This window comes from Ammodytes marinus, assembly GCF_949987685.1.
Source record: "Ammodytes marinus genome assembly, chromosome: 16".
Taxonomy (NCBI): Eukaryota; Metazoa; Chordata; class Actinopteri; order Uranoscopiformes; family Ammodytidae; genus Ammodytes; species Ammodytes marinus.
The window spans coordinates 23,292,787-23,308,175 of NC_137220.1; the positions used below are offsets into that span (position 1 = coordinate 23,292,787).

At 46.0% G+C, this 15,389-nt stretch overlaps 1 protein-coding gene across 1 annotated transcript; it reads right to left on the reverse strand.

The window, feature by feature from the left end:
* Window positions 1-577: 577 nt before the first annotated feature.
* srebf1 (sterol regulatory element binding transcription factor 1) lies at window positions 578-14,429 on the reverse strand. The gene is made up of 19 exons (XM_080043269.1): window positions 14,124-14,429; window positions 11,648-12,301; window positions 8,953-9,125; window positions 8,724-8,852; window positions 8,111-8,332; window positions 7,862-7,976; window positions 7,428-7,585; window positions 6,693-6,918; window positions 6,397-6,581; window positions 5,707-5,968; window positions 5,390-5,556; window positions 5,089-5,257; window positions 4,810-4,918; window positions 4,455-4,564; window positions 3,476-3,608; window positions 2,993-3,158; window positions 2,137-2,352; window positions 1,396-1,507; window positions 578-821 (listed from the first exon to the last, which is right to left on the reverse strand). Exons 1-19 carry the CDS (start codon window positions 14,227-14,229, stop codon window positions 601-603), a joined length of 3,633 nt encoding a protein of 1,210 aa, XP_079899395.1. The 5' UTR covers window positions 14,230-14,429; the 3' UTR covers window positions 578-600.
* Window positions 14,430-15,389: the final 960 nt, after the last annotated feature.

Below are 15,389 nucleotides of genomic sequence, written 5' to 3' on the forward strand. Positions count from 1 at the left end.
AATCAGAGCAGCCCGCCAACTCAAGCCCACCCAGCGCTCCTGCTTGTAGAAGGTGCATTTGAAATGGCAAAAAAGATTCTCACGGCTGGGACTGGGCAAATATCTGTCATGCTTTTTCTCAAACATACACACGCACACACACACACACACACACACACACACAACCACACACACATTATTCACACTGGACCGTTGATGGCTCCTCTCTGTGGCCAAACTGTGGAACTGCAATGCATTCATACTTCAGCCTGGCAAAAGAGAAGAAAATGCTTCTTATATTCTGATAATCATCCACAGCAACAAAAGTGTGAACGCCACCTGATGTGAGTTTGGTTAAGAGGGAGGGGGCAGATCCATGAAGAAAATCCTCACGGTTTTATATGAATCTGTATAAATCTGTTCAAATAGCTGCACGCCAAAATGCCAGGGACTTGTTTGGCTGTTTGTCTACAGGGTTTTTTTTCTTCTATTCTGTGAGTTGTATTGTATGTCCGAGACGTTTCTATGTACAGTGTCAATGCATGCCCACCCCCTCCCCTTCCTCCCCTCCCCTCCCCTCCCCTCCCTCCCTCCCTCTCTCTCTCTTGTCCTCCATTGGATCTAGCTGTTGGTGACGGTGGTGCCACTGCCCAGCTTGATGATCATTTGCTGGCAGTCGTGGAGGGTCCTCTTGTCCCCGAGCTTCTCCAGGGTGCGTGCGGCTTCGGCCAGCATGCCCACCCTCTGGCCAGGAGCCGACAGGAAGGAGGGAGGGAGGTATCTGCACGCCAGCATGACGGCCTCAGCCTGCTCCCGCTGGCCCGGCCGCGTCTCGCACTCCTCTGAGCATAGGGGAAAAAAATAAAAAAGCATTAAAAAAAAAGTTGTTACCGGGGTTTCTTTCCACAGCATATAAGACCTCAGAGGCTCCTCGTTTGATTACTGATGGGATGTTCAAGTGTCGTGAACAAGTTCGACAAAATAGATGAGAAGCTGATTAGCCCTACTGATTACGGCGTATTCAGTGTCTCTCGGCTCTGCATTTTTTTTTTTTTTTTTTTTTAAGCTGCAAAAAAACACAAAACTTAAAATCTCTGCTTGGAGAAGAACAGCATTCGCAGCTAAGGTATATTTATAATTTTTTTATTTTTTATTTTTTATGATTATATTATCAGAGCTTCTTATCATGCTGACAGATACTAACAGCATGAATCCATCATTCAGAAGTGATGTCAACACATTCAGGAAGTTAATGAAGAGCAAATTGTTGTAAAGTAATAAAGACCTCAACAAACATTAAGGTTTGCTCTGTGTGGACAGATAAAAAATACAAACACAGAAAGCAAATAAAACAAAACAGACAGGATGACACACACACACACACACACACACACACACACACGCACGCACACGCACCTGTCTTGGCTCCGGGGGTTGCTCTGCGTCGCAGCGAGCGATCCAGGAGCTGATGTGTGCGTGTGGGACTGGCCCCCGCCATCAGCCTGGCAGTAGCTTCATGAAGGAACAACTGGAAAGAGATGGAGAGAAAAGAAAGATGAGGAGGAGGAGGGGGAGGAGGAGGGGATGGGGGGAAGTGATGATGAGTCATTCAGTGTTTAGCTCTACCTCAGAGAGACTTTGAATCCTTGTGAACAACGCTGCTAAACACTTGCCTCGGGGTGTGTGTGTGTGTGTGTGTGTGTGTGTGTGTGTGTGTGTGTGTGTGTGTGTGTGTGTGTCTCAACACCTCCCAGCTAATTTCCACAAAAGGACTGCACCGTGCTCTGCATACAAATATGTGCACAGTAGGGTGTTTGTACGTGGGTTAGGTGGCATACGTGCTCGCTTTTCTATTTGAATTCTACATTTATGAGGCATTTAAAAAGGCATATTCTGAAGAGTGATGGCTTTAGGCTTCTGACAACAAAAACACATCAAAACAAGAACAGGACAAGTGTGATGTTCTTGTTTTCATGATTAAGTGTCTGTAAGTCAAATAAAGTTTGTGTTGTGTTTGGATGTCTGCTGACAGGAACCAAGGTCAGAAAATAGTCGAGGGGGTTGAGACTAATACTAAGTCTTACTGAGTATGTCCATGGGATGATTAAAAGTGTCTCTCTAGGGGTAAAAAGTTGTGTGTGATACTGTTATACGTACTCTTCGCATGGCAGGCCTAAAGCTGTGTGCCAGCTTGCGCAGAGAGCTGAGGTCTTGCTGGAAGCCTTGGAGCTCTGGTGGTGAGGCCTGGTGGACCCCCGCAGGCCCGCTGGTGCCCACCGGCCCCGGACCCGCGGCACCGGCCCCTTGCTGCTGCAGGCGCCACACGTTGGTCCTCATCACCAGCAGCAGATCCACTAAGAGCAACTGGACCACCTGGAGAGAGACAAATGGCATTAGGACTGATTTGGGGATAGTCAATACGTTCTATAGCTGTCATTCAGCGAGGAAACTGACGGTAATTGCTTTAGATTGTACATTTCCATGATAAATCTATGTGACATTATTTGTATTTATAAAAACTAACGTTATACGCTCATAGTGATAGCAGCCGACATTGCCCAGCACTGTCTATATATGCATGGTTGAAGGGCATTTTCCAAATCCTCGCAGAGTGAGTGAGTGAGTGAGTGAGTGAGTGAGTGAGTGAGTGAGTTGAGTGAGTGAGTGAGTGAGTGATTGTGTTGCGCTTTCTGCAGTCAGTGGCCTTGCTCTGTGTTGCACTGCAGGTACATTGCACTCCGCTGAGAAACACATGCAATGCAACTACAATGCACCACAGCGCAGGCCGGAAGAAAGAAAGGTGCACACACACTGTGAGCTGCCCGTCCACCAGCATCACTGTCTGCTAAACGCCAGAGGGGAGGACGCAGCGGCTTCACAGAGAGGAGCTGCTGCAGGGTGCTCTGTGTGTGTGTGTGTGTGCGTGTGTGTGTGTGTGTGTGTGTGTGTGTGTGTGTGTGTGTGTGTGTGTGTGTGTGTGTGTGTGTGTGTGTGTGTGTGTGTGTGTGTGTACCTTGTCTAAACTAGAGCTGTGGCAGTGTGGTCCTAGGTTGAGGCTGTCTCGGAGCAGAACGCTGGCCTTGTCGCTGTAGCTCAGGCTCAGTTGGCAGTTCTCTGGCTTTGACAGCAGCGCCCGCACTGCCCTGAATGTGTTCAGACACGCTTTGGGCAGAAGACTCCTGACAGAGCAAGAGGGGGGGGAAGGAGGGAAAGGACACAGGTTAAAGTATTAGCAGTACGTGTGTGTGTGTGTGTGTGTGTGTGTGTGTGTGTGTGTGTGTGTGTGTGTGTGTGTGTGTGTGTGTGTGTGTGTGTGTGTGTGTGTGTGTGTGTGTGTGTGTGTGTGTGTGTGTGTGTGTGTGTGTGTGTGTGTGTGTGTGTGTGTGTGTGTGTGTGTGTGTGTGTGTGTGTGTGTGTGTGTGTGTGTGTGTGTGTGTGTGTGTGTGTGTGTGTGTGTGTGTGTGTGTGTGTGTGTGTGTGTGTGCGTCTCACTCACTCTGCGTTCTGCAGGCTGCGGGGCAGGTGCTCGACAGTTGGGTACAGCCTCTCCGCCGCTCCGTCATCTCCTTGGAGCCAGTTGATGATCACCACGGTAACCGAGGACCACCACTTGGAGTGGGGGTCGCAGCCTGGAAGAGGGACGTTACCAAACTAATGTTAAAAAAAAAACCAGCAGACAAACAAACATGGAAATATTTGAATCCCGCGCTGCACATTTAACATGCATGAGTGCACACACACATAAACGTACACACACGGACAGCTGCTGTCTGTATTTTTGACCTCTAGTCTGAATCAATCTGTTTCTCCCCTCAGGCACAGTCTCAACGTGCTGAGAGAAAGCAGCCATTTTGACGACTCCCTCGCGAGGGAAAAGTACTCAATTTAACATTAAGGAACACACACACACACACACACACACACACACACACACACAGACACACTTCTAAGACTGTGTGAGCGACTTGAGGCTCTGCCAAGAAAAGACTCATATTAAAGTCTCGGCACAGCCTCCCCTCCCACCCACATCCTGCCTCCTCTCAAGGTGATCAGCGATTTGACAGCGCTGAAGACAGATGAAGCAATCTGGTGGATGCCTCCCTTTCACCGAGCCCCCTTTCGCCGATGACAAAAAGGTAAGTGGCGGGCGGGGAGTGTGAAAGTCAACGCGGTAAGAAATGGAGATACTCTATCTCAATAGTGTCTAAACTGAACTTTATCTTGCCGTTCTTATTTTGCACATTAAAGGAAATCAAACAGTCAGGAGGAAGGTGAAGGAAAGGTGGACAGGCGAGCTGGAAATGCGATTCTCTCAGAGATTTATAAGCAGGAGCCAAAATCTACACTGAATCTGTACTCAGCCACAGACAGCAAGTGAGTGCCAAGGTTTTAGTGGCTGATTTTGGGCAGCGACTCAACACAAGTTGGCAAGAATGTCTGCTGACATGACAATGACGGTTGTCGTGGTCACTTACCAGTCACAGTGGCCATGTTGGAACCGATAGCAAAGGACTGGGAGGTGGCACCGGCCGCATCTGAGGCACTAATCAACAGCTGCAGGTACTCCAGGGCGTCAGCATACTCCCTGAGGAGAGACACACACACACTGAAGGGTTATTGTGCTGCCACGTAAACACACACTGACAATTTCTATCACCACCAAAGGCTCTTTTTTTTTATATAACATTTTTACTGTCAATAATGTTATCCTTATTGTTGCTGTTGCTCTTGTGTCTATATCGTCACACCTAAATGATGTCAAACAGTAAACCAACCATGACATTCCAATAACAAATAACAACTATTTGGAAGTGTTGCTTGTTTTCTTACCCCTCTCCCTGGCTGGGGCTTATCTCTCCACAGGGCTGTGCCATACAGTACAGAGCCTTTTCTAGGAGGTGTTCTCTGAAGGCCTGAGTCACCTGGGCCAGAGGATCCACTGTAGGAGCACCAATTAACCATTTACATGAGTGTGTGTTTACAAAAAAAAACAGGGATGTATCCTGAAATTTTACAATTTTACAATTTTCAAGCAGGATTCAAGGCATTTAATAAGACATTATAGAACAGAGTTTCATGAGGCGTACGCTGTACTGTGTCTGCACTGACCGGTATTGCCAGCCTGGCTGTAGATGCTTTCTCTGGGAGTGCTGCGTATGGCCCAGTCACCGTCCACAAAGAAGCGGTGACCTAGTGGGTGACAGAGCCACTGCATAGCCGGAGGCACACTGCCACTGGACGACAAGCAAGCCTGCCGAGCGCTGCTCAGGAACACACGCTGTTAGAAAAGAGAAACATTGAAAACTCTAATCAACCAGATAATGTTCAAGTAGTTCATCCAGACAGCATTCAGACACAAGCCACTAAATCAATTACAAAATGTGCAAATGTCAAAACTAAAGGGACCTACAGAGGTAAAATGAAGGATCCTTGGGAGGCTGGCTTTGACCCGCAGAGCTGCAGAGACATAGACTTCAGCCAGAGAGGCTACAGGCAGACAGGAGCCGGCACACTCTGCCAGGTTCACCGCACTCAGAGCCATGTGCACAGCTGACAGGTGGCTCCCATTCAGCTTACCTGTGCATAGGACAAGACAATAATGACTATTTATCAAAATATCCTACTTCAGCCATTCTAAACTGGTGTTGTAATCCTTTCATATCCCCAAATGATTTAGCAAATCATCTGAAATTCTCATTGGCACATGAACAGCCTAAGCAAACCAACCTGTCATGTGTAGCTGGTGCAGGCGGTGGTAAACCAGGGCGGCATCCCGGCTGCTCTTGCAGGCGTCCTCCTGCAGGGGGCGGTCTGATCTCAGCCCCCCGGCCCGGGCAGCCAGCCAGCGGCCCACCCAGACCCTCTGGAGGCAGAACCTGAGTAGGGACCAGAGGGCAGCACAGGCCAGGTCCAGCTGGGAGGTGGGTAAGGGTCGACCCAGAGCCTTCAGACAAGTCCACAGGTTCTGACTGGCCTGGGCAAAATCTCCCTGGGGACGATGAAAGAAGTCGGTGATGAGGCAAGTCAAGTCGTATCTGTTAAACTTTATCAAATGTTGCATGGATCATTGAATGTCAAGCTATAGTGCGTAACTTCTGTCGCCCCCATGAGGAATTGTAGGCAATTACAACAACACTGTTGGCACATCTACATAAAGTAAGCCTTGGGTTCGATTTGATCGTTCTGGTGTACGTCCAGGTTGCTTTTTAGCAATAGAATCATCAACTGAAATACTTATTGGGCACTTCTTGAGCTCATGCACCATTGTCAGGGGGTGACACCATTTTTTTTAAATGTTGCCATACTAAGAAAATCAACTTTGCCCAATTAATTTGGCAATGGCTTGAGTATAACCAACATTCATCAACGTTACACACTATAGCTTTCACTGTTCAGTGTCAATTAATAAAAACATACTCTTGCTAGGTCCAGGTCAGCTTGTTTGCGGTGCCTCCAGAACAAGACAGAGGATCCAGAGTGTGGTCTGGTGACAGGCTCTCCATACACCAACAGTCGGATAAGAACACCTGACACCAGAATACCGTTGAGGAGCCACACCAGTATAGTGGGCAGCATCCAGTCCATCCAGCCCCACGACTCCGCTACAGAAAAACACACAAAATCACGTGAAATCACATGAAATTTTTTAAATTTTTAAGAAACAGCAGATTTTGTGGTTTCCCTTCCAGCGTGTAGCCTCACCCCTCCCGTACCTGCGATATCCACACCCAGGACGCTGCGTCCCGCGGAATGGGCGGTGGAGGCGGCGGCGCTCGCGGCCGAGCTGCTGCCGGCCGAGCAGAGCAGCGCGGCCAGAGGGTTGATGGAGAGGAAGAGGAAGGTGAAAGCACACAACGCCATGCGGGAACGGTCCAGCATGCCGCCAGCACTACTACCTGCTGCAGGGCCGTCTGACACACCCACATTCGGCTGCCCATGCTAGAGAGAGAGAGACAGGAGAGATACGTTTGTGTTAGTGAATCATGATAACATGATAAGTGAGGAGAAGAACTAGGTGAAGTGCAGCTGTGATTGATTTACAGTTCAGCACGGAATTGAACTTGTCCACAAGATAAAACGTGGAGTCAGAAATTCTGGAGAAGGATTGTTGTCAAAATCACTTTTTTTTTGTCAAAATCAGTGAATATCTCCTCAAAATCCGCTACCTGTCCGTACTGTATGTGCGCTGAAAAAGAATCCAGTGTTAATTCAAAGCCTGGGCTCTGTAAACCGGGGCATGTTGCTAGCTACAGTGGGCCCCATTTGTTAACCTACCCCTTTTGTTTACATAACAGTTTACAGAGTCTAGGCTGTGTATTAACATACAGACAGGTAGTGGGTCGTGAGGAGATATTCAAGGTTTTTTTTGACAAAAGAGATTTTGACAATATTCGTTCTCCAGAACAACTGACTCCACCTTTGAGCGGTTGAAATGACAGTTATGTTACCTTGGTGTCCTCCCCCATGGGGCTGTCAGGCTCAGAGTCACTGCCACAGTGTGAGAAGGAAGAGGGGGAGCCCACGTCAGAGGCCGGCGGGGTGGGCAGCTCGTTCTTCACATCAGCCGGCCCGTCCACCTCCATGGCAACCAGGTCCTTCAGAGACTCTGAGGGAGAGAAGAGGGATAACGGACAGAGGAGAGCGGTTAAAGGGTCAATCAGCGGCATCAAAGTGAAGACTTTATCTTTCCATCCCAGTTAAGAGGGTAACAGAGGGGACAGCTCTCTCCACTGTAGTTATTTCAGGATAACGGTTGCCCCATCAATACACCTCATCACAAAAAGGTCAACTGAACGGTATTGCTTTTGAGGAATTCAAAAGAAAAAAAAAGCAGAGAAGTGGTAATGGAATAAAGACGAGAGAGGAGGTCTTAAGCACATACTGTTTTTCTGGGCTGCCATCTTGAGAGCCATGTTCTCCTGCTTGAGCTTCTGGTTTGACTGCTGAATGTAACGGATGTAGTCGATGGCCTTCCTCAGCACTGCTGACTTGTTGAGCTGTGAGAGAAAGTAGAGACACAAACAATAATACAATTATAATAAAAAAAAAACGTAAATAAAATAAAAACAGCTACATTTAGAAATTATTTATTTCAATTGGAGTCTGAAAATAAACGGCCACTGGTTCCCACCTTGGCCTCTGTACCAGCCACCAGATCTTTAAGCTCGAGGATTTTGTCATTAATGGAGGAGCGGTAGCGCTTCTCGATGGCATTGTGGGCCGTGCGCTTCTCTCCCTTGGGTGGCATGCCGCTGGGCTTGCCGCTGATGGCGATGCGGTTGATGGGCAGCTTGTCAGAATCCATCATGAGGGGCACTGTGGTCAGGATGGTGCCACCGCTGCCCATGAAGGCCTTAGGAGGTGAATAAAGAGGGGGAGATGGTGCTTTAGATGTAAGTCACAGTTAAAAAGGTCAGCTATTCTGTAGAATGTTTGATTTTTTTTTGTCAAAATCAGTGAATATCTCCTCATGATCCACTACCTGTCCGTAAAATCCAGTGTTAATACACAGCCTAGGCTCTCTAAATGAGCATGTTGCTTGCTAGCTACGGTGGACCCTTTTGTTTTCATACCAGTTTACAGAGCCTCGGCTGTGTATTAACAGATTTCGTTTACAGCGCTGTAAGTAGCGGATCATGAGGAGATATTAAACGATATCGACAACAAGCAATCTCCAGAATCCAGCTGACCCAAACTTGAAGTGCACTGTATGATAACAGTGTTTAGCTGCATGTTTTGCCTACCTGCAGGGAAGTGGTCTGTACCGGGGTGGTGGTGGTGCCCAGTGATGTGGTAGTGACCATGCATGGGTCGTGCTTCAGAGTGGTCAGCAGCAGAGACTCAGCCTTGATGAACTGGGGCTGCACAAACACCTGAGAAGACACACACACACACACACACAGGTATAACACATGGACGCTTCTGATTTGCTTCCATGACATGTATTCAGGTGGCGTCCCCAAATACACTTACGGGAAGCGACTGCACGTGGGATGTGATGGTTTGAGCTGGTGGGCTTGCCGTGGTAGCCAGGAGAGGAGAATTGTGGGAAGTGAAGAGCTGCGTCTGAATGGTCACGGGCCGAACGCTGGGCGGTGAGGACGACAGGCTGACGCTGGGTTGGCTCACACTGATGGGGATGCCGGCTGGGAAAAAGGGTTAAGCAAAAAAAACTGAATTCAAAACATGTACGACATCCACGAAAAAAAAACTGTCTCACCTCGCCTGATTGCTTCTTTTTTTTTTTTTTTTTTTTACAGCTGCACAATAAAAAATTTAAACAAACAAGTTCGACAGGAAATTCTACAGAGCATGATGTAATCGCTAAATTGCATTTTTTCTAGAGGTGGGCATAGATTTTTTTTTTTAATCTAGATTAATCTAGATTAATTTTGGAATTAATCTAGATTAATCTAGATTAAAATGGCTCATTTGAATTCATTCATAATATGCGTGTGCTCCTAAATAATGACTCAAAGTAAGTCTTTGAGAACGTGTTTCTCAAGCCAGGTGGCGCATCAGACCAGGGGCTCATCTCCTGTTTCCAACATGCATCACAAACTGCTTGAGGAAGCTGTTCTACTATGATAATTGGTGATGAAAATAAATAATGTTCAACAAGATGTTACTTAGTAACGCGTTACCGGCATCGGACCTCTTTTTTCAGTAACAAGTAATCTAACGCGTTACTATCTCCAAACCAGTAATCAGATTAAAGTTACTCATCAAAGTCACTGTGCGTTACTTTTTCTGTAATTTTCCTTAGTGAAACATTTTACATAACTGCACAAATGACTGCGATTGCGATTTTATGTAAATAAATGTGCACGCATGTGTCTCTAAACGCTCCAACTGCTCCAACCGCTCCTCTCGTCTTTTTGGTAGCGCCCCTCGTCTCTGTCATGCAGCGTGTGTGTGTGCGCCTGTGTCTGTGTCTGTGTGTGTGTGTGCAGCAGCATTACGGCCGAACTGTGGCGCAAAACAAAGTTTCCCCCCCGATGAAATATAGCGTCTGCTATGGGGATATTTAGGATTCGGGTACGGTGACGTTGACGTTGAAGAGATAGAAGTGTTTAAAACTTGGAAACTTATAGTCACGTGGCGACCGGTGTCCACACACACCCACCCTGCGTTCCAATACCCGATTGTGTCGTGGGCAAGTGATGGAGAGAGAGAGCGGCGGGTGTGTGAGAGAATAAAGGCTCCTCAAGTGTCAACAACGGCCCCCGGCTATTATTATCTCCCCTGAGCCGAACAGGAGGTGGAATAAGAGATTAACGGCGATATTTTTTTTATCGCCGATAAGAGTCTGGCGTTAACGCAGCACGTTAACGCCGATAACGGCCCACCACTAATTTTTTCACAAACAAATAAATATCCCTGTTTCCTTTCACACCATCTAAGATTTTTGAGTGGCAGTAGCAGACACATAGTAATAACGGCCAATAACATTTCAGTTTTTTAATGTAATAAAAAAGCAGACAATGTTGTAACTTGCCAATAACATAAAACTATTTCTGAACCAATGACTAAACTAACAACACAGTATGCAGGATATGGTATGAGTCAATATCCAATGCAGGCCAATAGTTGAACTGCAGTCTCATTAGAAATGAGTGATTAGCAACGTTCAGTGTGTCACCTTATGTTTCTTATCAGTTCCAACTGGACGGTGCCATCACCTATCGGTATCAGTGTGGGGGAGTGGGACAGTAATAAAGTGTAGCTAGCTATAATGGAGGTTGACGGGACAAGGCCTTTTCCCCTCAGCTCACAGACACACACACACACATGCCGCTGAGCAAAGTCTATTAGATTAGGACATGGGTACCAGATCAGCTGAGGTCTAGTGACTTCATGTCAGAGCTCGGCAAATTCAAAGCACGTGAGGAGCCACCTCGCTGGGCAGTAGCACTACGGTTGGTTTTCATTTCTGAGAGTTTATCCTAACTAGACTAGTGTTGTGTCACTCAAATCTCATTTGCTTGAAAGTGTGCACAAGAGGTAACTGTGGTATTTAAAGCATGTCAACATTTGGTTGAAGTCAATATTACACAACAGACATTTACATAAATAAACAGACTTTCTTAGAAAAAAAAGTTAAAAAAAAACACCCAATGCGAAGTATTTCTATGCAGGTTTGTGTCATGGCTAAAAAAAATATATTGACAATCATACCAGTTTCTAAACCAAATATTATTGCTCCAATGGGCTACGAAAATGCAACTATTTTCACACGCTGCATGTCTGCTATGAGACATCTGAAGCTATCAGAGAACAAATAAGACCAGAGAACTATCTTCATGCCACCTTTAATTAAAATGTAGACCATATGAAAACCAAAATAAAGAAAAAAGTCAGCATAAAGAATAAGATAACGGACAACTAACCCTAGCCTAATCATTGAGGGACAACTTCAGTCAGTGGAGCAGATAGGAAACATTATGGATAGTGGATTGGTCAGATGCGAGACATGTTAAGCCAAGAGACCTGTCGCTGCATAAGGAAAATAAGGCGGCAATAACCTGAGGTCAAAAATGACTGTCTTTGAAAAGCCTGAAACTTTGATCATTTAACTTCAAAGGTTTTCAGATATTTGTAGGTAAGATAAATTCACCCCTATAGGCACTGTATTAAACGATCATTATCACCATCAAACAGTGCTTACCTGTATAGGTGGGCTGGCTGCTGTAGTTAATCCGGGCCTGCTGGGGCTGAATCTGAACCTGAGCCTGCGGTTGTGCCTGGGGCTGAGGCAGAGTCTGGGGTGTGGACGCAGTGAAGAGAGCCTGGGGCGTGGAGCCGAAAGCAGGGGGGCTCGGTCCCGGTGAAGAGGCCTGCGCCGGGGAAGAAGACGACGTGCATGGGAGGATGGGTTGGGGCTGCTCCACCTGGGGCTGTCGGAGGCTCTGGGCCTGCTGTGGGGAGGATGGCTGCTGCTGCTGCTGTGGCTGCTGCTGATGCTGCTGCTGCTGCTGCTGCTGCTGCTGCTGCTGTGGCTGCTGCTGCTGCCTCTGGGCGGAGCTGCCGGGCGCCTGGGCTAGGGGGGACTGCTGGAAGGTGGGAGGCTGGAAGGTTTTGTCCGGGCTGGTGGAACTGCGGGTGATGGGGGGGCCCAGGAGCGCATCTAGGTGGGGACTGCTACTCAGGATGGAAGAGGAGGGTGGAGGGGTGGTGGTTGCCGGAGCAGGAGGGGGCGGCGCTGGGCTGACGGACCCGGTCAAAGCAGGGAGATCCTGGGTGGGAGCGGGCACCGTGTACGGAGGGTTATCAAACAGGCCTCCAAACTCCATGTCCTGGTGGCTGATGAGCTGTAGCATGTCTGAAGATGGGACAGACAAATGAGAAACAACCATCACTGTGCTGTTGTTGACAAGAGTAGAACAATTCCCTAGAAAGATAACTCTGGTGCAGGGACAATGGATATCTAGAAAGTCACAAAGAAAGGTCTGAATTTCAAGTGTACTGTAGTTCAGAATAAGGGACCAGTAAGGGTTTTTAAAACATTCAAAACTTCAAGTAAGCTTTCAAACTGTCCATTGGTAAAAAGGAGAATATCGCTATTTGTCTTATTTTAGCATTATTTGGGGAGCTTAAAGTTGCTTTAAAAGACAAAAACAACGGCAATGTTTGCTTTGAACACAATGGAGTTTCTTTCCATACTCCAACAACTATTATAAAAATTAAAGCAAAATTCTATAAAAACCTTAAATGAATCTGAATAGATAAATGAGATATTTCTACTCATAGTGCATGCTGACACACACAGTAACAGTATGGTGCACATCAAACACTGGGTACACATATGCAGACTGTTTATGGTGTTCTTCCAGCTTTGGGCCAAAGTAGACTAATAAGATATACTGTAACAGATATGTGAGTCATGAAACCAAAGATTAAGGTCTCAAGTATCGACCATGGTATTGACTAGTGTGTTTATCATGTGATTCTCATAGATATATTGGCATTTATAATATTCCACAATGTTGTTGTTCTTTCATACAAACTGCTGTGGTTTGAAGGGTAACATTTTTAAATGGCTATATGAGATATAAACACTGACAGCATTGTGCTTTCAGTTTATTAACAGAGTCACAACATGCTGCTCTAGGAAGGATGCCAAACCCCATTTTCGACCTGAAGAAAAAATATCACAACAAAAAAAATATGGATTTATATGCTCTGATGTTATGTTGTTGTGACTGCAGTGAAGCAAAGCAGCCTGGGTTTGTAATCCGGTGTTTTGTATGAGGTGATCGCTCTTGACCAATCAGAGCGCTTCTCTCGGAGCCTTGCTAGACCCAAGACACGAACGAGCGCTGTCTGTGGCGTCGCGCGAGGTTACCACCGAGCAGCATCACGGTAGGGTTACTGTCGGTCAAGTTTGGGGGAAGAGAGGGCGAGCACAGCTGCGGGCTACGCGAAACCAACTACAGTGTACTCACGCACAGACTTCCATTGTTAACACACATTAGAAACGATTGTGAAATATACGGGGAAATTAATAAACTATTGCATCACTGATAAATGTGACATTTAATAACGTTTTCCTTAATCTAGGCCCTACATCCCTAACAGTACGTCAAACGAGTGATGAGAGTGTGATTGTGAACGTTACACAGATATAAACAGTTACATTGCCACGCCAGTGCTTAGATGAACACAAAATGTTAATTAAAAAGGAATATGAATGTGAAAACAGCACTTGTTTACAATTAGGCTATAGCAAGATAAAAAAAATAAAGGTTTCGATGAAGAAGAATAACTACATTTCATATATGTTATGTAGACATCAAATAAAATAAAAGTGTACATTATATTTGTGAACTCGGTCATCTGAGGCGCCGTGAACCCAACATGGAGGAATGAACGGCAGTAACCTCGGTTAGTAGAGTAGGCAGGGGGCGGGGCGCGCGCACACGTTTGGCTTCACGTATATTAGCTTAGCTTTTTATACACTCTAATAACCGGTTAGGTCTTAATGTGCAACAAGATTAGGACAGTGGCTTCTGGTAGTGCAATACAATGAGTCCAAACATTATAATGTATACAATACATGAGGCAGGTGGAAGTGATAAACAAGACACACATGGCGCGCAGGGGACTGCTGAGTTATAAACGCCATACAACCAATGTTTTCTTACCGTCAATATCGCTCAGCAGAGCCGTGTCAATATCGCTGGGGTCATTTAGCGACAGCGTCGGATCCAGGTTATCCAACGAAGGATCGTCAAAAGACAGGCTGTTCATCTTCACTCCTGTGTCTGGCTTCTCCAACAGTAGAATTGTCTTTAATCGCTCAGATAGAGAGAAAAGGGTGCGGGAAAAAATTCCCTACATTTGCTGAAAAAGCGTCAAGCGCAAAAGTGAGCCGCAACTTACTTTGTACAGATGTGTCAACTAGCTAGTCTTTCTACTACCCCCCATGATCGTGCAGGCAAAACTTGTCAAACCCCAACCCAAACACTGAAGCTCATTCAGTACGAACGTGCTTACGGCGGTGGCCGAGCGAACCCACCCACTGGCGGTGATTGACAGGGGGCGCCGGCTAATCCCCGCCTTCGAAATGGATTTCCCACGTCCTTGTTTCTCTGTGTTATGATTATTTTAATGAAGAGGTGACAGCATGTGGAGCATATACCATCATTTTACACCACAAAAAAATACAATGAGACTTGATTATTTGTATACTCATTACACTGATAATAGTGTTGTCAGAATACCTTTGTGAAACCACCTAAAAATAATTATAAATCTATGATCGACTGTGCAATAATGCAATATGTTGTATATAATACATTGTATTATGCTTTAAACTCCAGACCTGTATAACAATTAATTATAATAGGCATATGTTTAAACCAAACTGTATTTTGAGGGGAAACAGCATGGATGTGTTTATTGTGGGCTTGCCCTCAACAGCCAATGAGAGGCCAGCGGGCGTGGGCTGCTAAAAGCCAAGCTTGTTTGACCCGAAGCAGCGGCTCCTCCCGTAGAACCAGTGGAATCGTCCAATGGGAAGCTCAGGAACAGAGTGGGGTGATCTGACGTCACATCTCTGGGTCTAGTGATTACCTCATGTGTATCCATCCTAGAATAGCATGGAAATAACCTGCATTGATACAGATGGCCAATAAGGATTAAAAATTAGGTAAATTGTCATTTTTGGCCAAAGAAATTTAGGAAAATAATAAATCCACTCCCTCATCACAATTATACATTTAATTGAGCTTTTTTTTCAGTAAACAACACAAATAACTATAATTGGCGTATGTTCATTTTATGTCTATTCGAATGTGAAGCATGTCCCATTATGATTGTAAAGCAACATTCAATTATTAATAATGTTAACAATAGCGTAGGCAAACGTTGTTTTGATCTGCATGAGCTAAAGTAATACTACATTGTGA